This window comes from Saimiri boliviensis, chromosome 6 (genome assembly GCF_048565385.1).
Source record: "Saimiri boliviensis isolate mSaiBol1 chromosome 6, mSaiBol1.pri, whole genome shotgun sequence".
Classification (NCBI taxonomy): Eukaryota; Metazoa; Chordata; class Mammalia; order Primates; family Cebidae; genus Saimiri; species Saimiri boliviensis.
In genome coordinates, this window is record NC_133454.1 from 102,906,947 (window position 1) to 102,930,216 (window position 23,270).

The 23,270-nt window shown below is 44.1% G+C and overlaps 1 protein-coding gene across 3 annotated transcripts in view; it reads left to right on the forward strand.

Annotated features, from left to right (window-relative positions):
* The first annotated feature begins 240 nt into the window (after positions 1 to 240).
* The window catches only part of EHF (ETS homologous factor), a 41,948-nt gene continuing 18,918 nt past the window's right edge, over positions 241 to 23,270 (forward strand). The window contains exons 1-2 of one of the 3 annotated variants that reach the window (XM_039470948.2): positions 241 to 414; positions 21,707 to 21,806. In XM_039470948.2, coding sequence (XP_039326882.1) covers positions 21,710 to 21,806 — 97 coding nt within the window. In that variant the 5' untranslated portion in view covers positions 241 to 414; positions 21,707 to 21,709. The other 2 variants (XM_010333337.2, XM_010333341.2) reach the window with 2 other exon arrangements.

The window sequence follows — 23,270 nt, forward strand, 5'->3', positions numbered from 1 at the left end:
AAGAACAGTCACCACCAAATCAATTCCTCATCCATTAACAGGTTGTCTCTCTGTTCTTGAGACACAGGCATTACCTGGTTAGACCTGTTTCGTTTGAACACTAACGTGTGAGTTGGCCAAATGCAAATGAGCCAATGTTTGTAATCCTTTATTTTATTTTTTTAAAGGGCTAGGCAGCCAATCAGAGGAGGGGGAAGTAACTTAGGGAATTCCCGGTTGGTGGCTTATTGCTTAACATCCTACAAAATGATTTAAAATTATTGTCATATGCATTTATCTTCACTCTGATGAGGGCTCAGTCGTGATAACACTCGTGCCCCAACCCCGTAGGAGCTGGTGAACTTGCAGTCTGCTGCCTCCCCTCCGTCAGCCGCAGCTATTGGATTTCCCACCCAGAATCTTTAGGTAAATGAGGTAAGTCCTGATTTTTAAAACTTCTTTTGAATCTGGAATCCAAACACCTGAGTGGGAAGAGAAGCCTGCCCTAAACTGGACAGATAAAATTAGAACAGACTCTTGGAGACAGCTGGCAGGAAGTGAAGCTCACCTTACCTGGGCTTACCTCACTGGGTCAAATCAGAATTTTATGTCTTTAAAGGGCCAGCTGGCTACTTTGGATATTATCTGTGAATTTCCTACATTGTCTGGACTTCTAATCTCTGTGAATTTAAAAGCCCCCTGGCTTCCTTTGTCTATGTGGCAAGACCATTTGCCTGGGTTGAATTCTTCTTAAACAAATAGGCAGCTGGAGGTAGGTGGCTCCAATACAGCTCAGCAAAGAACTGGTTGGCTATATAGTTGTTAGTGTTCAGAGTACACAGTCTTGCTTTCTACAGATGTCTTCTGCTGGTAATTTTTCTGACTCATGAGCTATAGGGAAAGGCCAATTTGTTTTTAATATGTTCCAGAATTGGAAAATGGCTAGAAATAGGCAAGAACATACACATCCACACTGGAAAAAGTGGCCAGGTAGCCAAGGCAGGCAGGGGTATTGCGGAGAGCTGAATATCTTAAAAAAAAAAAAATCCAGAAAAAACAAAAATAAATTTTGGCAAAGGGCTTCACGGTATAACAAGCGGACAAACTAACCCTTTGTTTACTCCATTTTGGGAGACTATGATCAGACAGGCAGTTGTGACTCAGCAGCAACAACTGCCTTCTAAGACAGGGATTTTTCGATTTTGCTTGGACACTGTGGAGAAATGTTAGCCCCAGTGTGGACTGACCTGGGAATGGTGGGGAATTACTTCTTGTTGGTAAATATCAGACTGAGGTGGGAAAGTGACATTTTCACCACCCACCCATCTTTGTTGATTTATCATGCTCCCAGTATGGTAGGAGTGTGTGTGTTTAAGATGGAGTGTATGATTCTGAGTCCAAGTTCACAGGTGTCTCTGCTGGTTATTTGCACTCGCCTTGGTAACAGGGAAAAAGTGAGTGAATGGGTTCCAAGAACTTACTGATGGAAGGTCTAATTCAGGCCTTGGTTCTGCAGCCATGGGAGTGAAGATGAGTTCAGAGAGCCTTTCAATGTGTAAAAGGGCAATTAGAGATCCTGTATGGCTATGTGTTAATTCCACTGGGGTCAAGGGAAAGATTTATTTCTAACAGAAGAGAAGATATGTTATTAGGAAGAATTTCATGGTTAGGAGATGCTATTGGAAAAGGCTCTTAAGAGATTTTAAGAATGACTTTAACAGCTGTATTTGGAGTTTGCAGAAGGATCCACTTTTCCTCTTTTTGTGACTTAAAATTCTGGGACTATGAAATAACTCATCAATTCCATCTTCTTATAATATGGAGTCATGTCGACTGCATCATTTTTGCACCAGTGGCTAATGGTATTTAAAAATCATGATGGAATGTGAATTGAGAGTTATTTGGAGGTCTGTAGTTGAACTTGAAAAAAATAGTAAATGTAATGAAGACAATACTTCACCATGTTTCCAAAATATTTTACAGAGGCATTTTAAATGAAAATCCCTTTGAGGGAATAGCTGTAAGTTCTCTTATATAACCAGGCAAGATGGTGGCCATCATCAAGACCTTTCAAGGTAGTGTGGTTAGGATGATGTGTTTGATTCAGTTCTCATTTGTTATGAAAGGGCTCAAATTCAATGGTATCTTTTCTTTTTTTTTGCTTAAAAAGCACTTATTTGTTAAATTCAAATAATCCTTTTTGGGTATTTTTGTTCATTTTTAATATATTAATCTATTGTGATCTACCAATGGAAGTGTCTTTGGCCTTTTGGACTTCAGAAAAGCCCTACATTCTCACTCATATTCCATGTTTATGGGTACCCTAAATGCTCCCATTAATTGATCAGCTTGACCCTGATCTTCTTTCAGTATCTTTCTGACTCCTTGAAGGTATGGGACAAAATGGAAACTGAGAGGTTAAAGGGTTTACTTTTATTAGCGAATTGGAAACTGGAAGGAACTCCTATCAGGTCTCAGGTCAGAATGTGAGTGCGCCTGGCCAAAGTTCACTTCTAAGGAAGTAGAATTTTACTTTCTGGAATCTTGCGATGTTTTATTTCCTCCATATCTTTCCAGCCCCCTACCCCACCGAATCTCCCCAACTTTGGGGATTTGAGCACAGGCTTGTGATCATTAGATCATCTTGCTTTTCTGAAAGCTCAGGACAAGATTCCTGCTTCATGTCACAGCATCATGCACAGACACAGAAGCTTATACAAATTATTGAGAAGTTACTGTCTTTTCTCCCTTTCTCCAGATGGAGTCATCTCTATGCCCTTTCATACAGATGTGATTTCCGAAGACCTCTGGGTTAGGGGTGGGGTGGAGAGCAAGAATGCCATCGTAGAATCTGGTAACACACTTGAGAAACAGTGCCATGGTTTTAAGGAACTCAGTCTAAAGCTTGAGCCTGATTTTCAGCAATACCATTTTGCTGCTGTTTCAGCCCATTTCTCTTGCTAAGATAGCTCTCTGGTAGAGTTGACGTGACAATCATCTCTGTTGTGGGTGGGGCTCTGGTTGGGAGGCATTAGCTCCACTGCAGCCTTGGTGTCTAGAGACCACATTCTCACCCTGCCTTTGTTACTGGGAAACCAAACGCCTTGCTGTGGCTTTCAGCTTGGGTGAGCCGGGTCTGCGATGGGGATTGCCATCTGAAGACAGAGGCAGGAGGGCAGCCACACCTTGCTCAGGTTCTCTTAAATCTCTTGCTGTACAACCGAAAGGAGGGCGTAGATCATTAACTTTATTTCACATTTTCGTATCTAACTTTTAAGAATATGGTTTTAGAATAATAGATTTGTTCTAAAGAGCAAACAATTGTGCTGTTATTAAAAATATGATTACTTAAATTGAACGGGGTTTCACAGGGCCAAACTACTAAGCTGTGCAGGAAACACAGTGCAGGGAGGAGAATGGCTTGTCACCACAGCTATTCTTAGGGTGGGACATAGTTTCAAGCCAAATGGCGTTGAGGTCCGGAAGCCAGGATGTGCTGAAGTAGACATTTCCAGGGATCCCTCCGAGTTATGTGCTAAAATGTTTATTATACTTCAGAGGGGAAGAATATTTCTTTAAGAATGTTCCCGGAAGACTTTCGGATTCCAGTTTTGGAGTGATGGAGGCACAGTGTAGGGAAGGCGGTATGTGACGCGGTGCTCTGGACAGCAGTCTAGGGACCTGGTCTTCCCGCCCTGGCAGAGCTGTGTGGCCAAGACCATATATTCCCCCTTGCCAGGCTTTAGTTTCCTCCTCTGGACAAAAGGGTTAGAATCTGATCATCTTTAAGATCCACTTTAACTCTCAAGATTCTGTGGCCGTGGTGATTGGGGGTGGTGGGAGTGCCTGGAGGTCAGCAGGATTAGCACGAATCTGTGAAAGCTGATAACAGGAGGGAGAAGACTTCTAAGGATGAGACAGGAAAGATTAGCAAGAGCCCTTAAATGGCTTCTTTAGGGCCTTCAGCATTTTGGCTACGGGCTCTATAACTAGTGGAAGTGCTGAGACCTGACACCTGGAGCCTTTATTAGGGATGTTAGAATCTACTCCTGTGACAAAATCTAGCTTTGTCAATTTGTTTCATGTGTCTCAAGCTGATAGGAGGGTAGAAGTGGATGAAGCGGACCGTTTTGTGACTGCGGGGAGCAGTCTATGCACAGCGGCAGGGGCTCTACTGCTGTCTTCTATAAAATACCAAAGCAGCCTGCCGGAAAATGGACATTGAGACACTCGTGATGTCTCCTGAGTTTGTATAGTACTGATGAGCTGCTTGACTGATGATCCATGACTTACTGAGTAGATCAAATGTATGTGGACTCATTTCTCCCAGAGGAAGACTCTGTGGCTGGCCGGGCCACCGAGCAGCCTAACCTGGAGACCATGATATACCCAGAGAGCCTCAACCTTGTATTTGGACAAACCAGAACTTGCAGCAGGGCCAAGCAGGGTGGCCCATTTAAAGAGGCTCCTAGGGTTTTAATGGACCTTGTTTTAAGAGAGACACACTGTAAAATACTCCCATGAAAATAGATTTCACTAGCGCCTAACCACATTCTGTCTTTGGTTTGTTTTATGGGGCCGGGCCCCTTGTTCTGGTCGATTGGTCCGCATTATCTCTCCTCCTCCAATCTTGCTGCACATCCTGGTCCTGGGAACCTTCCTCACTTCTTTACTCAGAAGCATCTTGGTTGTTATTAAGGGTACTTGCCTACTTATTAAAAATATGGCCAGTATAGGTGCATACAAAATGTGCTTTCTGATGAAAACAAAGCCAAAAATAAAAAGAAACCAAAATGCCTGTTTTAATAGTTGGATTTTTAGACCAATAGACCACCTCATATTTTACCATAACAACTTGTTTTTACTTTTATATGACCCTGTCTCAATGTCCTTTTTCTTTGATGTTGTTATAATTACGAACATAAAATTTCATAGCTGCTTTTCTGCCTCACTTTCTATCGCAGATGCACAATAAATCATCTTGGGGGCTGGGCTCTTATTGGCCGAACTATGGCTTTGAAAAATTTCTGTTGCCCATCCAGCCCTTTCTCATCCTGATGCAACATCCCCCAAAAGTCTGTTGAGCTTTTCCTGGAGTAAGAAGAGGGTCTTCTACTTTTTGAACAGAGCAATGGAGACCGAAATATCTCATGGAGATTGAAATATCTCATGGAGATTATTCCAGGCTTCTTCTTAGGAACCTTAAAAAAATTCTTCTCAGTAGGGCTGATGATATATTCTGGATAATAAGGTGAGCAGAGTCTGAAAGAGGAAAGCAATTTTTAATCTTGTCATCATGGTGACTAATGGTAAGACTTGCTTTGTCTTTGCAGTGGACTCTAGATTTGACTCTAAATTCAGCCTCTGTCTCCACCATGCCCACTTAGGAAATTAAAGTGCACCTAGCTCACCTTTCAGTCACCTTAATTCCATTAGGCAGAAGGCTCTGAGCTGAGGAAGGCTGATGGAGTCAAATTTGACTGCACGTGTATCTGAAGGGGTAGGAGGCTAAGAGTTTTTATGGCTTGGAAGCTGCTGAGATGCGGTGTGAAGACCACTGGACGTAGAGTCCAGATATCTGAGTTCAGATTGGACTCTACCACTGGGCAGTTGAATGACTTTGAGTGAATTACATAAGCTCTAGCATCTAAGTGTTTTCATCTGGAAAATGGAGTTAATAACGTCTACTGTCGTGGGCTGTTACAAGAATCAAATTAAACAAGGAATGTGAACGCACCCGAACAAAAGCTTGTGAGTAAATATTTAGTAATTTGGGTGTTTTTAGTGAGTTTCTGTTGGGTCAGAGTGGATGTGTATTAAATTCCGGGATAGATTGTGTGTGTGTGTGTGTGTGTGTGTGTGTGTGTGTGTGTATGTGTGTGTGTGTGTGTTGATCAACGTTGGTTCTTCACTGTAACCTTGGGAAAGAAATGCAACAAGGTTTTTTCTGGAAAGGTGGGCAGCAGGGAGATGGATGAACCATATTTAAGGGAGACCTCCAAATTGAACCTTGTTTTGAGTCAGCTGCAAACCACAACCAACGAGGTCCTGGAAAGACCTGTGGTGAGTGGGCACGCAGCACGTTCCTATCCTTGGGTCCTGATGCCTGGTATGTAGGGACCTGCAGAAAATACTGATTCTCCTCCAGGCAGTTCACATGACTAGCTTTTAAGAATGAGTATACCATTGTCCACCTCTAAAATTCCTGATGATGTCTCCAGATGGCTACTGACCACTGATGCTGAGGTCATTAATCTTGAACATTTTAGAGGCTTTGGGGAAAAAAAATTCTACTTACTTCTTTTGCCCAGACGCTCTGGGGTCTACCTCTTGGTAAATTATTCAAATAAGGTTTCTGGTCATGCAAATGTGGTTCCTAGTGGCTATTTGAGTGAACAAGTAGTTCTTGTTATTAGTAAAACAGCAAGGATTCCTAACCTGGGGTCCAAGGTTAAATTCAGGGTTTCTGTGAACTTGGATGTAAAAAAAAAATTGTCTTTATTTTCAATAATCTTTAACTAGAATTTAACATTTTTTTTCAATATGAATGTAGGCAAAACTTCACAGTAGTATTAGCTGCAACTGTGATGTCACCAAGAGAAATCACATTTCCATATCTCATTACACCTATTACATATATCTCAAAATGCGGATATTTGATATCAAGTTAGATCTGCACTAGGTAGATGTTCTTATTCAATGTATTAATGAAGAAGCACATATATTGTTATTAGGTTGGTGCAAAACTAATTGCAGTTCTTGCCATTAAAAGTAATTACAAAAACAGCCAGTCTGGCCAACATGCCAAAACCCCATCTCGACTAAAAATACAAAAACTAGCTGGGTGTGGTGGCACACACCTGTAATCCCAGCTACTTGAGAGGCTGAGGCAGAAGAATTGTTTGAACCTGGGAGGCGGAGGTTGCAGTGAGCCAAGATCAAGCCACTGCGCTCCAGCCTGGGCAGCAGAGTGAGATTGTGTCTCAAAAAAAACACCAAAACCAAAAACCAAAAAATAGAAAAACCAAAACCCACATAATATGATATCATGCATTTATTTAAAAAAATATTTTGATATTGTATTTTAATATAAATTTTTCAAAATCTTATAACATTTTACTTTGTCATGTAAAAATACTATTTTGAGAAGAGGCTCATAGGCCTCACTAGATTACAAAACAGATCCATCATATAGATGAAAGGTTAAGAACACCTAATTTACAGCATTTTCCTGCACAGGACTAGCGAAACGACTTCTGAACAGCACCAGCTGATAGATGGTCTCTGTCAAAAGGGGAATATGTCCTTCCCATATATTCCTGCCTATGGGTAGTCTTGGGGTTGTGAAGGGACTTTATCATAATGAAGATAATAATAAGAATGAGAATGGTAATTTGTTGAGTGCCTGCTCTAAGCTGGGTGGTTCCCGAACTGTTCAATGTCATGTTTAGTTTAATCCTCCCAACTGCCTCAGGAGGTAGTATATGGAACAAAGACAGAAGAGATCCACAGTCATGAAACATGGGTACAGGTAAAGGTACACTTTACCCTGTACCATTCATTTCGTTTCATGAATGGGACAGGGTAAAATGTGGACTGACCCCTTGGAGAAGGCTGATGTCACTAGTGTGCAACTTGTGCAGCTCCACAGGGCCCCATGCTTAGAAAGGTTCCGGATTTGGTTTAAGGCTCTGCTGTTGCCCTCTTGAAATTCTTCGTAAGTTTTGAACAAAGGGTCCTGCATGTTCCTTTTATGCTGAGCTCTGCAAATGATGTAGCTGGTCCTGCCTCTGGTTGTGGTGAAATGGAATGTGTGGCAACTCCTGAGGCTAGGAGTCTGGGACGCTGCTGCAGAGAGGCCCCTGCTCATTTTCATCAGGCTCATCTATGCAACTTTTGGTGAAAAGCTATGGCCTGTTGAGGAGGGAGGATGGAGCTTTTGAGTTAGTGAGTTTTACAGTTCTGTTTGAACTCCAAAAGTTTGCTCCAAACAACTGGAAGAATGGCTGAATAATTGGCTGGAAGGGATTTAATTCCTTGAAAAACCTTTCTGGTAGGGAGTTGCTGGTATTGCTGGTGGATTTTCATGGTTTTATTTTCCAGAGGGCTTGCTACATAAACCAGTGAGCCAGGAGAAGGAGAATGAAGTCTGTTCTGGAAGGAAAAATGAGACCTGGTGTGCATGAGTCTAGTGTTCTCATAGGCAGGCTCTAAAAACAAACTCAGCTTTCTTGCCTGCTCTATTGAATGAAGATTTCTACAAAAGAAAAACTACTTCTTTTAAAGAAGAGGTCCTCTAATTTGTGAGAAAATTAAGATGTCATTTTCTTCTTAAGCTGCAAGGATGCTAATTAAATAAGTCTTATGAAGTTCTGTCAGTGTTTTAGGGCTAAGTTTTTGTAAACTGTTCCAACATTCAAAATGGGTCATGGATGTAGTGATGGTGGAAGAGGGGAAGACTTTTCCTAGATTTCTTTGTCTGAGAGATGGAATTCAGGCACCCCCAATAACATATTCATCGTCAGTCAGTGATGTTCACAACACAAGCAAGTCTGTCATCAGGACCAATCTGTGATGGCTAAGACATCAGGTGCTCTTCAAAAGAGCCATAATTCACCCTTCATTTTCCAAGTTTTTTTTTTTCTTTCTGTTATTATTGCTCTTTTTTCATGGCTAATAAGCCTGAGGTGGCTTCAGGTAGTCAGTCCTAACCCCTGAGTCAATCTGGAGCCTCTAGCAGGAAGCCAGACTGAAGTTCTGATAGATGGGTTTGAGTGGCTGTGAATTGGTGTTTCTGTAGCATCCAGACTGATTTGCACTGTAAGGGAGCTTCCATATTAGAGCATAAGGATGATCGATATGACTCCTATTCACATTTGGTGGAAAATGTGGGAGCTGTGCTTAAAGGATCTCAACTTTCAAATTAAAAGTGTGAGGTCCTAAGAGACATCCTTCTCCTCTTTAGAAACACAAGGATCCATTTTCAAATAATTTCAAAAGAATTATGTTGCTTTCCCCACCCCTTCCCAAGTATACTTACTATAATATATCTAGTCCATTTGCTAACTGTATGTCTTTGGAAGTTTCTTAACCTCTCTGCCTCCACATCCATAAAATGGTGCTAATATTTGTGCTAACATTCAAGGTTATTGTGAGGATTAAATGAGATAATTCATGTAATGTCTAGTTCTATTTCTAGCACATTTTACACCCTCAACAAATATGAACTATTATCACTGTTACAGTTTTTGTTTTTGTTTAGTAATTATGTAGCCTTCAAGATTCTGAGCTGGGAGCTGTTAATCTTTCCTTGACTTGAACATCTTGGTCTTTTCCTAGGAGGAAACTTGACTCTTGAAATGGTCAAATCCATTGTCCTAGTCCATCCTGACCCCTTCCTGGCTCCAATCCCCACCCCTTACGGTCCTCCACCCTTCCCACATTCCTGTACAGTTGGTCTTATTTATTTTTCAGTCAACTAAGGATGTTGTTAAATCTTTTATTTTCCTGCTGCCCAATTTGGTTCTAAGCACTCCACTCCCTGCCCTGTTCATGACAAGAATGCCTGGGAATGCTCAGCCAGCCATATCCCTCCCCTGTTGGAACACCCAGTTCTTAATGCTCCTGGAGAGGCAACATTTCTGAGGCCATTCCCCACTGCTGTAAGCCCCCTCCCCCATGAAGTCAGGGGTCTGACTGAAGCCCCCACGGACCAGAGAAATCACCCCCTTTCCCATGAACCCCCCATGGCCCAGAGAAAACTGGGGCAAGATGTTTGTCTGGGAAAATGTTGCATGTTGCCTTGACTGTGCTTTCTTCTATGAAACTTAAAAAGAGGTAAGATTTTATTTTACTTTTATGTTTTTTGAGTTGGAGTCTCACTCTTACCCAGGCCGGGAGTGCAGTGCAGTGGCACAATCTTGGCTCACTTCATTCTCTATCTCCTGGGTTCCAGTGATTCTCCTGCCTCAGCCTCCCGAGTAGCTGGGGGTATAGGTACCTGCCACCATTCCTGGCTAATTTTTGTATTTTTAGTAGAGACAGCGTTTCACCATGTTGACCAGGCTGGTCTCAAACTCCTGACCTCAAGTGATCTGCCTGCCTCAGCCTCCCAGAGTGTTGGGATTACAGGCGTGAGCCACCATGCCTGGCCAAAAAGACATATTAAAAAGCTTCCTCTGATGGTGTGTGCTGAAGCCTGAGTGCTGATGCCATTGCTTAATTAATGTGGTTCATGATCTCCATCTGAGTGATTTAGCTCCTTGTGGACCTTTTTGGACTTAGCCTATCATGTGATATTGACAAACTAATGAGAAGTGAGCATGTGATGATGCAGGGATGAGGACAGAAATCACATCTAGGACACCTCAGGCCCTTTCCACCTGGGACCTGCAACTTTGAATCTCTTGGCAGGAGATGAGTGGGTCTACACAGCCCGCTTTTGAGGTAGGAGTGGCTCGCCTCATTTATGTGATGGGAAAACTGGTCTGGGGACTAGGGGTTTTCAAATTATGCTCTTTGCCCAGGGCTGGATGTAGGATGTCTGTGGGAGAGGCTAGATTGAAGTTTGGGTACACTAAGCCTCCACTTTAGGAGATAACCCAGAGACTACACCTACTCCCTAAACTGTATTGACTTTTGGAAGTCAACCATTTGGAAGAGTGTGGTTTTGGTTTCGATCATATCCCAGCAGTCTTTTCTCTGCCCTTGTTAATCTGATTCATGATCTGAACCTTGGCTGTCTGGAGGCTGGCCATGTCACTCTGCAGACCTTGGACACCCCTGAGTGCCCTCACAGAATCAGCCAATGGAAAAGTACAATGTCTTCTGGCCTCTTAGCCTTGCCAGCACCCGCTGGCCTATTTGATACCCCTTTTTATATTGAGGGAGTGAAAATGTAGCATCTAAACTGAAAACGCAGATTTTTCTTTGGTTTTTATATGAAAAACAAATTGGCGTGAACACTCAGTCAAACCAGCTCAGGCTGTTTGGGCAGATGCCTTTCTTTGCTTTTTTTCTGTTTATTTTCCTACAAATCAATGCTTAACTGTGTTGTTATCGGAGCAGAGCAACAGGTGCAAAAAAATAACTCTGCTGCCAACTCAAATGAAAAGGTAGGGCTTATACCCCCTGGGAGGGATTCAGAAGATAACAGAAGCCCCTGCCAGCAACTGAATTAACAGCTCTGTTTACGGTGGGTTTTATGTTAACAACCTGCTCCTGACCCTCCTACACATAAACACCCCATTGTCTCGGAGAGAGACATTCAGCCATCCAGACAACCCACCACTTTATTCTGCCCTGACGGAGATTGGTTTTGGCTCAGACTGCTTTGTGAAGCTCACAAGCATTATCCTGTCTGCCAACCTATGTCCTAGTCAGAGTTTTCTGTGAAGGCAAGGGCATGGGGTTGCCGGAGAGAAGAGGATCGGTCTGCATTAAAGCCTAGTTGAAATTCTTTTCAAGGTTGGTCATTCTCAAATGCCAGGGAGGGTTGCCTGGCTCCCTCTGCTCTTGCCCCATTCCATTCACAACAGGAGGTGGGGAATGAGCTCAGATGACTTTGGAAGGAACCACTATCGTTTTGGAAGCCGTGTCCTTGTGAATAGTCCATCAGGGTAGGGCAGCATTATGTTTTGTTTACTGTTGTGTCCCCAGCACCTAGCAAAATGCCCGGCATCTAGTAGACACCTGGTAAATATCTATGAATTACAGGGGGTCTGAGACATTATTGTAATGGCTGGATAAGCATTTCTTGGTGATAGTTTCTTTCTGCTGAAGGCTGAGAGACTAATTGTCTTGGGTCCAGGGTAGTTGAGTAATCTTTTGAAGGGCTGAGACGGCGTGAGGTGGAGTAAGGGGTGGCTTGGCTAGTCTTGAGGTCCTCCTGATGGAAGTAACCATTAGAGACTTCCTCTGCAGGCACTGTGTTCTGAGGCCAGGTTTGTCTCTTTGGCTTTCGGAGACTCATACTTGCAAGTATCCAAACATTATTGAATTTAACCATTTGCCATATTTGAATTTAACCACAGAACTAAGCAATTATCTGCCTTATTTCAAGTTGGCAAATAATATAATAGTAGGTTATCTGCAGATGGATTAGAGCTTGAATTCTCAACATTGAATCTTTTGTCTCTGACTTTGTAAGGACTTCCTTGCATTTATGGACATTTCTTTCAAGGCTGGTATCTCCTGGAGTTAGTCATCTTGTGGTGGCAAAGGGAAGGGAAGCAAGTGGGTGGGTCTGTAGACCAGAGACTCTCAAGGGTGAGCACATTCAATACTTCATTAAGGGAGGTTTGCAGAAATGCAGATTTTAGTTTAGAGGTCTGGGGTTTCAGTAGCCAAACATTGTTGAATCTAACAATATGGGGATACTGAGCATTATGACCTATTTTGTTTCAAGTTGGCAAATAATATGGTGATAGGTTGTCCACAGAGGCCCACAGAAAACAAGCCAAACCAGGAGGATGTAAATATTTGGAAAAAGAGGAGAGTCAAAGCTTCTTTTGAGGCCTCAAAAGCCTCTGTGACCTTTTACAATCCGAAGCTTGCCCTATTCTTACTTTATCATATCTGAATGGGTTTGATAAAGGCCCCGGGGGTCATCTTAGGCAAGCTTGTCTTTTGATCAACTTGGGTGACTGCCACGGTCAGTATGTGCCGCCTTGTCTGGGTCTGACACCAAGACTGATAAAGATCAGCATAATATGTATATTTCCAAATGGCTTGCAGTCAATAAAGTGTACCTATCATGGATCCAGACTTGGCCCCCCAGTACTGCATTATTGGTCATGAAAACCCTTGAAACCCCAGCAATAATACTTCGGATGTTGCCCCTGGGAATATGAAAAATGTCTGTTTCAAAACACATTATAAGGCTATGAAATTACCTGTGATGTAATCCCAAGAGAATCAAATACATTCCCCAAGCTTGATTCACAATTTGATTCATTTGTAAAAACACAGATGATTGTCTGCATTATATTCGGTTGCCTTTCATATGCACATGAATTTTTTTTTCCTCTTATTTGGGAGTAGTCCTTTGAAACGACAATCATATTGAAACAGGAAGTCAGTGAGCTGTTGCAACATCCTTAGGGCAAATGCTGTGAATTCACCTGCTGGTAACTTTGATTAAGGACTGAGAATGATCTGGGTATCGCTGTCATCACAAAAGTAATTATTTAAAAGGACTAATTGCTTCTTTGGCTTCAGGAGTCAAAATGCCCACATGGCAGCCAGTTCTGTGGCAGTTTGGGGATGATGTGGTTGGATCATCATTAAGGGAGCTAGGAAGAAGGCTGATCATGGCCTTTTCTCAGTCCTCTGGGGCTGGGGACAAGGAATGCAGGTGCAAGCCCTGCTTAAGATCTGCTCTGTGGCCCTGGTGGCTTCCAGGGTACCTTCACCCTTGCAGCAGGAGCAAATAATCTTCTCTGGCCTGTGGTCTGATTCAGGTAAAACATAAATAATTGTGGATCAGTTTATTTCACAAATACAAAATTAAAATAACTGTTGAATCATAGGAAGAGGATTTACATGACATATGCATGTATGTATATATGCAGGCATATGAATATATGTGTGTGTGTGTGTGTGTGTGTGTGTATGTGTGTGTGTGTATATATATATATATTTGTATATAAGCTTGATAAAGATTTAAGGCAACAGATGATACAGGGAGAATGCTGTGATCGTGTCTAGAATGGGGATCAAAGTAAGAATGAGTCTTCTCTGGCAAAACACCCTCTTCTCAGCAGAGAGTGGCCAAGTTCCCAGGTTTTATTGCAAGACAGTCTGAGTTTGAATTCTCTTCTAGCTCCAATTCTTGCTAAGCTGTGTGACCTTGAACGAGTCACCGAATTCCTCTGTGCCTCAGAGAGGCCATCTGTTAAATGATATAATGCCTCCTAGAGTTGTTGTGAGCATTGATTGAGATAATATGTTTACACCGGCAGTGCAGAGCTGGCACATTTGAAGTATTTAATAAGTCTGAATTACTATAGTAAAGTTATTACTGTTACTATTTTTAAAGTGTTCAATCCTGAGTCTTGGTAGCCCCATCACTGAGCAAAAGAAAGAACTCCCTTCAGCTGAGCAGGCCCAAGCCTGCATGGGTCTCTCCAGGGAGGTTCACTCTGTATATTTAAGAAGGGAGGCCAGTGGAGCAGTCCTTAGCCTGATTAGGAATCTTGAGGCTGAGCAGAGCCTCCTGGGTCTTGGGATGTGTGGTTCCAGCTCCCTGCTAGAGTCCCAGGGGTTCTTCTTTCTTTTCTGTACCTACCAGCCCCAATCCCAAACCTTATTATTTGCAGTAATGGAGAATTCCCCGTGCTAAGGGACTCAGAGGATAGAGAAACTCTTCAGCCGCTCTCTGCCAGGGACTTGCATTTTAGACATGCTGCTCTTCCTGGTCTTTTTTTTTTTTTTGCACCTGCAAACCAGCCATGATGTGTGGGAGTGCAAAGCCTTTGACAGCCCAGAGCTTCGGAGCATATGCCATGCCACTGCTCTTGGCAGCCTTGGCAGTGTGTCTGCTGAGAAGAAGCGGGGCAGGAGGGATGGCTTTCAGTCCTTTGGGTAACAACTGTGCCTAGTTGGAGGGGAACATCATGGCTTCTGCATGCAGGGTCGAAACCCTGCTGTTCATAGTTCAAAGTCTACACATCAGCTCTCAGAATAGGGAGAGAGGAGCAAGGAGACCCAGTCCTAGGCTCAACTGTGTCAGTCAGCTGGAACTGGAGAAGACTGTACAGATAAGAGAGGTTTGAAGCCTTCCTTGAAATGAACTTGGCTCTCAATTTTCTCCTTGGGAGTTCAATAAAATAAAAACTACAAGTATGATTATGATCATTATTATGAAAACCAGCAAATGTTTATCAAATATTTACGATGTGTCATGCTTTTCCAGGCATTTTACAGATATCATTTCACTGTTGTCTTTCAACAACTTTTTTCATATCGTCTCTACTTTATAGATGAAGAAACTGAGGTCCCAAGAAATTAAATAACTTGTCCAAGCTTGCCCTGTTAGGAAATTGGGAAAGCCAAGATTTGAACTGTGGCCATGTAACTCCAGAAGACCCTGGGGCTCCCAACCATGACACTGTCCTGCTTCTGAGGAGTCTACCTCTACCACAAGGATGTCTCCAGTGCCAGTCAACACAGCTTAAAGGGAGTCTCACAGGCAGATCCTCTAATAAGCTAGACACTTGCTACATATGAGACATTATGCTGGGGACTTTCCAAACAATCTTATTTAATCTTCATATCAGCTTCATGTTCCAAAGTGGAATTTTGTTATATGGGGAGACTGAGGCTGTAGAGAGGATAGAAATTCTCCAGGGTCAACAGAGGCCACCAAGCTGCAGTACCAACATTTCAACCCTTGCTATCTGAGTCATGAGCCCTCATTCTCCTAACAGCTTCCCTTAAGACACGCAGCACCACTAGGCTGCATTTGAAGCTCCTCACACTCTTGAATGGGTCCTCTCAACTCGGCTTTTAGTGGGATCCAGTCTCCGTGGCCAGGCCTCACCTTCTGCTATGCCCATATTTGCCACTGACCAACAGCCAAAATGGGAAACTCTTAAACTTCAGTGTTAGACCAAGTGCTCTGTTCCCCCTGCTCCCCTTCATGGGTCTGGCCTGTGCGTGGTGGGCAGGGTGGTGCTCTCTGGAAGCAAGGCCTCAACAAAGAAAGCCTGGAGAAGCAGGCACAGGGAGCTGGGATGTGTCTCTATGTGTGGCTGGCACAGGGAGCTGGGATGTGTCTCTATGTGAGGCAGGCACAGGGAGATGGGATGTGTCTCTATGTGTGGCTGGCACAGGGAGCTGGGATGTGTCTCTATGTGAGGCAGGCACAGGGAGCTGGGATGTGTCTCTATGTGAGGCAGGCACAGGGAGCTGGGATGTGTCTCTATGTGAGGCAGGCACAGGGAGCTGGGATGTGTCTCTATGTGAGGCAGGCACAGGGAGCTGGGATGTGTCTCTATGTGTGGCAGGCACATTGAGCTGGGATGTGTCTCTATGTGAGGTAGGCACAGGGAGCTGGGATGTGTCTCTATGTGAGGCAGGCACAGGGAGCTGGGATGTGTCTCTGTGTGAGGCAGGCACAGGGAGCTGGGATGTGTCTCTATGTGTGGCAGGCACAGGGAGCTGGGATGTGTCTCTATGTGAGGCAGGCACAGGGAGCTGGGATGTGTCTCTATGTGAGGCAGGCACAGGGAGCTGGGATGTGTCTCTATGTGAGGCAGGCACAGGGAGCTGGGATGTGTCTCTATGTGAGGCAGGCACGGGGAGCTGGGATGTGTCTCTATGTGAGGCAGGCACAGGGAGCTGGGATGTGTCTCTATGTGTGGCAGGCACAGGGAGCTGGGATGTGTCTCTATGTGAGGCAGGCACAGGGAGCTGGGATGTGTCTCTATGTGAGGCAGGCACAGGGAGCTGGGATGTGTCTCTATGTGTAGCTGGCACAGAAGCAGTCCAAGTCCTTTGCAACTCAGGGCACTGTGAGAGTTTCTGTTTACCTGAAACTGCCTTTTAAGAAGTGAGAGGCAGAGGCTGGCCTATCTCCCACCATGACTCAGGCTACCACTCAGCACAGAACAGGGCTTTCTTGTTGCAAAAAGAATTTTAGATTGGCCAAGCCCCAGTGGCCCATAATTTTAGGGGAGCTGATGGCACCTCATCTGTAGGGGACTTGCTGCCTCAGGTTAAATAGGTCCAGGCAAGAAGCCTGGCATGATGTACTTGCCGGTTCTTCAGTCTATTGGGTAGCACACACGGCTCCTTTTCTTCAAATAAAAGAGTAGAATTCTGTCCAACAGCTGTCAGTCTTACAAACTTCTGCACAGAGGGGTGAAGTTTGGGACAAATGTCAACCTCAGGACAATCAGTAGTCTCTCAAAATCAAATACCGTTCCCTCCAATTGTTCCTACCTGTGAAAAAGGATAGGGGGATAAATATGAAAAAAATCTCTGGATAATTCACATTTCATTTCACTCTTTTTTTTTTTTTTGAGCTGGAGTCTTGCTCTGTTATCCAGGCTAGAGTGCAGTGGCACTACCTTGGCTCACTGCAAACTCTGCCTCTTGGGTTCAAGAGATTCTCCTGCATCAACCTCCCAAGTAGCTGGGATTACAGGCGTGCACCACCACACCCAGCTAATTTTCGTATTTTTAGTAGAGATGGGGTTTCACCACGTTGGCCAGGTTGATCTCGAGCTCCTGATCTCAGGTGATCTGCCTGCCTTGGCCTCCCAAAGTGCTATGATTACAGGCATGAGCTACTTACTGCACCTGATCTCATGTCACTCTTTTTGAATTAAAAGGTATAGTTTTTCTTTGTGTGTATGCAGTTTTTAATAGCCCAGGTAATAAGTTATACTATCTCCCCAGAATACATACCACATGGGAACAGACAAAGATGGCTCTGATACCCAGTATATGCTCTTAAACCTTCAAAGATCAATTACTCTATAGGTACCAGGCACCGTGCTATAGGCTTTGAGGTGCTTTGTCTCATTTAACCCTTTAGCAAGCCTATGCCTATTACCCAAGAGAGGAAATGGCAGCCTAAGAAGGCTAAGGGACAGCCTATGCTTGCACATCAGTAAGAGCAAAGCCTGAGCTGTCTGCCTCCACAAGCTTTTAACAAGCATTCTCTGCTGGGGGTGGTTTTTGCCTCGGGGACATGGTATGTGTGGAAGGGTACTGCTGGCATCTAGAGGGTAGGGGCCGGGGTGCTGCTTAACATCCTACAATGCATAGGCCAGCCCCCATGGAAAGGACTGTCCACATTTCAATGGCGGAGAGGTTGAGAAACTCTGCTTTTAACCACTACCTAGGGTGGCTGAGGATTTCTCCTCTACCTCCCAATCTGAGGTTCCTGCCTCCAGCAGAAAATGGGGAGAAGTAAGACCTTTTCGCAGCTTCCTTTTGACTCCCAGGGTGGAGTCATTCTGACTTAGGCTCTCAGCTGGGGATTCAGTCCCGGAAGAAGCAAAATGTGAGGAACACCTTGAGAATTAATGTTGAAAGAAGGGAAAAGAAATTGATTTTGATGGGGGTCATATTTGCCAGGTGCTAGACAAGATCCATCATAATTATTTATCTTTCAAAACAGCCCTTAGGCTTAGGAGAAACTAATATTCTCCCCTCAACCCCCTCCAGTCCTCCCATTTCTAAACCAGTGTGAGAAATGGAGGCTCAGAAAGGTTAGCGTGCTCAAGGTCACATGACTGAAAGATGGGACCCAGATTCTAACCCAGGATTCTCAGATTCCAAAGTCTCTACTTCCACATATTTGATGGTGTATATAGTTTTTAAGAAAATAATGAAAGCTATGCTGAAGGTAAAGTAGGGAGCAGAAATAAGAGCATTCAATAATTCCCGTACTTTCTAATTAAAAGGATTGCTTCCGATACCCCCAGAAAGCAACGACTATATACCATAGAAAGTCTACCTTAGCGTATGGGGGTGTGGGTGAGTTGGTTATAAAAAGACTTTTTTTTATACTTCTCAAGTCATATTGGTTATCTATGATTTCATTCCATCTCAGCAGTCCTGTGAGGCTGTTGGGAACCAATGTCCTCACTTTGCACCTGAAAAACTGTGCCTCAGAGGAGGGTAGGACTTGGCCAAAGGCCTTCAGCTGCACTGGCAGTGGGCCTCGTGGGCCCACCCTGAGGGCATCTTTCCCTGCGGCTCCCTGCCAGGTTGGAGACTCTGACCTTCTTTGCTTATAAGCCCAGGTGAGCTCAAGTGAACTCTGACTCACTAAGGGTTAAGCCACACGAACTCTTTTATGAGTGGTAACCACTTAGTGTGCCCTGTAAAAAAGGGCCCCTCACCATGCTGGCTGCTTTCTCTTGGAAAGGGGTTGCCGGCAGGGAGCCGTGCTATGCATAGGTCATCTTCTGGCGGGAGGATGGCGCTGGGGCAACTGCCACCGTGTCGTCTTAAAGGCATCTCTGGGGGTTGGGAGAAGTTCTGGATGCTTGTCCAGAGGTCATGGTGGAAAATGACATCGGCCCTGAGGAGAGGGGCTCATGGGCATTTGGCCACAGGTAGAGAACTGGTCTATAATGTTCTGCAATATTTATTAAATTCTTTTCTTTTTCACTGCTTGCTAAGCTCTCTACATGCACGACCTCATTTGATTCATACAGCCCATCGAGTTTGGGGTTGTTCCCATTTATCAGGTACGGAAAGGGAGGATCAGAATGTTTTTGGCTAGACAGACTTGGCACTGTCTCAGGGTCACCCAGAGTAAGCTGGGGAACTGGAATCTGAGCCTGCATCTCCCCAGCTCCAAAGCCTGGGTGCTCAGTCTCCACGTCACCTTGCTTTCTGTTTGTCAGGAAGCATAGTTGGCCCAGGCAGGTGCTGCCACTGAAATGACCACTTTGAAACAACCCTGCAGGCAAATCCTTGTGAAATAATTTTAGAGAAGCCTTTCCCTGCCTGTCCTCCCTAAGCCTGGAAGGCCAATCTCTTCGTGCAAATGGTCGGGGCTCTGAGCTTCAGCCCTTTCAGGGTTAAACAGTAACCTTTCCACACTGCTTGTGGTTGAGCAAATGCTAGCAAGGAACAAGCCCAGCCTTGAGCAAACAAGAGACTGTGCCCTGTGTCCCCCCCTCTTCCCCCAGCCATCCCCTCTGGGGACTTGGAGATTTTCTTTCGCCTTGAAGTTCCCAATCTCATTTCTTAGCTTTAGGGCAATTGCTTTACAAAGCTGGATGGGAAAATGCCCAGTTATTGTGAAAAAGAAAGGTTTGACTTGAGTTTGTTTTCTTTGAGAATCAAAGAAGTTTTCAGAAAGGGAACTTACGAATCAGTATAGTCACCCTCTTTACATTTTCAATGGGGAAATTGAGGCCCAGCGTGATTTCTGGCTCAGGTTGTCCCCAGAGCTAGTGACGCACCTCATCATAACACCTCACATGTATTTGTGACCTACTTTGCGCTAAGTGCTCGCGGTACAGAAACTCATTTGATCTCCAACCAATGTATAGACGAGGTATGATTAGGTGCATTTTGCATATGAGGAAACTGGGGTTCAGAGAGGTTTGGTAACTTGGGTCAGTACTAACCTTAGCTAGCAAGTGGGAAAGCTTGGAATCGACCCCAGCTCTTCTGGCTTCAAAGCTCCTATACATGGCGCCAGGACGTAGAATCCAGTGCTCCTATCTTCCTGCCTGGTGGCTCTTCACTGTTATAACATCCATCATCCCCACCCTGTCTTTCCTTCTCCACCTTCTACTTAGGCTGGATTCAGTCTCAATTATTTACCAAGCAACAGTGATGATGATGCTAATGACCATCATACATGTTTGTGTCTAACCTAGTTCAACCTTTAATCACTGCTCTCTCCCTGGCACCTAGAATAGTGCCCAGCCCATTATTGGGTTGATAAATATTTGTTGAATAAATGAATACATGAATACATTTGTATGCCTTTTGCAGACCCCTCTTCCCCTTCCACAGGCCCTACACAGAACCAGAGGAGCAGTAGCTAAATTAAGAGAAGGAATGCCCAGGGCTGAAAATACTCTGGGTTGGCAATTTTATTCCTGTGGACATTGGTAATACCTGAGGATGAAAATTTCCCCAAAACAGGCAGAAAATTTTCCATGAATTGCTGCTATAAAGCTGAATTCCTCTCCCTAACCCAACATTTTATAAAGAGCAAGTGAGTTTTACAGCCTCTGGGTATTGCTCGATAGCGATCTAGAAACAGGCTGCTCTTCGTTTGAATGACCGGATGCATGGCTGGGGCTCTGGTCTGCAAGGTGGAGGGTGTCCCACTTGGGAGAAGGGACATTATGAATGCTAGACATTTGAAGACAATATTTCTGAAGTGTACAACGTTTAAATTGTTATTAAAAAAAAACCCAAACAGTCCCCCGGAAGAAATCTCTTCTCCCGTGTCCTTTACTGAGAAAATGATCCCGCAGACGAGGAAGCCACTTTTATTTAGGTTAGCTTGGAAACCCACTAAATTCTCCAGGTCTCTAACAGGAGAAAAAAACTAGTTACAATTGTTACCAGAAAGGAAAATTGTTTTCTTTACCAGAAATTGGCAGTGTCTGCCAGAGAAATCAACTGATTCTTGATATTATCACAAAGCTAGGTACTTGAAGAGCTCTATTAAAATATGACCAAGGCCCTCTGATGATCAGTCCAGTTCGTGGCAGATATCCACACCGAGGAAACCTGTTTCTGGGTGTGCAGGTGTGATTGCTGTTCCAGTTCCCACACAGGTGCTGGGGTTGTGCTGCTACTGGCTTGGATTTTCATTGATTGAAATTTCACTTTAAATAAATTCTCCTTGACATTTCCATTTCTGTAAAAAAAAAATAAAGAAAGAAAGAAAGAAAAGAAAGGCAAAGAAAAAGAAAAAGCCAACACTTGGATGCCAGCCAGCCTCGCCCTGGGAGCAAGTATTTCATTTTCCTCCTGCTTCATTCCTGATCAGAGATTATTCATTTATGAATGGTGGCTGTAAAAACTTGCCTCATGCATATGAAAATTGTACCTGGAAATTTTTAATTGCCGTGAGTTTTGCTTTTACGAAAAAGGCTTTGGCAATGGGTGGCAGGCAATGGGTGGAAGGACACATTCTCTTTATTTTCTTCCTAAATTTACCCTGTGATCTGCACTTTCAAATGGTATTTGTCCAGGAGGCACTGACTGAACAGGCTGTTTGATCTCCTAACAGATCATGATTCTGGAAGGAGGTGGTGTAATGAATCTCAACCCCGGCAACAACCTCCTTCACCAGCCGCCAGCCTGGACAGACAGCTACTCCACGTGCAACGGTAAGGGGGCCCATGGGTGTTGGTGTCACTGCTGCACAGTGGGGACTCTTTGCTTTAATTCTTCTCCCAACCTGATGTTCGAAAAATATAGGCTTTATCCAGCAGAAGATGTGGGACAAGAAGGAATGGAGAAAACTCTCAATTTTGTATTTCCCTACCGGCCCCCCAAGTTCCAGACAAAAGCCCATTTGAGAGATTCTATCATCTCCTCCCAAAATTCAAGGTTCTAGGATGACAACCTGGCAGTGAATGGGTCAGAAGAGATGCCTAAAGGAAAGACTCCCTGTTGAAGCTTTTAATAGTATTTTGCTGGGATATCAAGATAGGCTAGGAGAGAAAGGTGTGTGTGTGTGTGCGCGTGCGTGCATGCACGCATGTGCATGGAGGTTAGGAAGGAGAGGGTTATACAGTTTAATCTTTTTCATCTTCCAGGAGAACAGGTGTTCTTCGTGCTTTAACCTAGAACACATCCATTAGAAGAAGAGGGGACCTGGTGGTGGGGCTTACAGTGGGTTTGGTGATCAAGACTGTGGCTCCCTGCAGAAGCTGAACTGAATCAAGTTGTTGCTGAATTAGGAACCCCATACCCCACTGTGAAGGCATCCAGTTTAGGCATTCAGCTGTGTATCCAACAGCAGTGAGTTTTAGGAGCTCTGGGCCTCTTTCCTTTCCACACCCACTGCTAATCTCCCTGTCAGAGGCTCTCCTGTTCGAGTTTGCTTTGAAACATGGAGATGGTTTGTTGGTGACCAGAGCTTGGGCAGCAGGAGTGGGAGGATAATGGGAGAGTTATTCTGCAGCAAGTGCTGATCTGTGTGGGGCTCCACCTCTTGTAATTTGGAATCCTAGTCAAACACAGTTGAAAGGGTGAACAGGTGACCTTCCCTTACTCGGTCACCTGTCCCCTCAAACTGATGTACTTTCTGGGCAGCTGCATTTTCTGCTGCGGACCTTGGATGCCCTGTGAGGACCCAGAAAATAGATTCCAAATAAAACTGAAAGTCTTTGGCATCCCTAGGACCCTGGTCTCTCAATTAAGGCAGCGTTTCTCTTGCTTGCTCTGGCGAAAACTGGGGAAATGTGTTTAGTGGGAAGTAGAACTGGTGTGCCTGCCACTTTTATTTCTTAAATCCCAGAGATCTCAAAGAAAACTCAGCTCTTGGTCAAGACTGAAGAGGAAAAGGAGATCAGTTGAATGGCAGAGTGGATATGAACTCATAGGATTTTTTATTGTTTCTCCTGAAACTTCAGGAATTTAGTGGATTCCATGTCTCATGCAGAATCTCACCAGTCAACTTCGGACAAAATTCTCTGATTCTCTCAAGTTTGAGCAACATACACTAGCAGGGACTATCGTTTAATCTAGATCATATTAAGTTTGCGGAAGAGATTATTCTAGATGTGCTGTTAGGTTATTAAAAGTTGGTGCCTCTTGTTGCCAAAACCGGAGCTGTACTATCATAG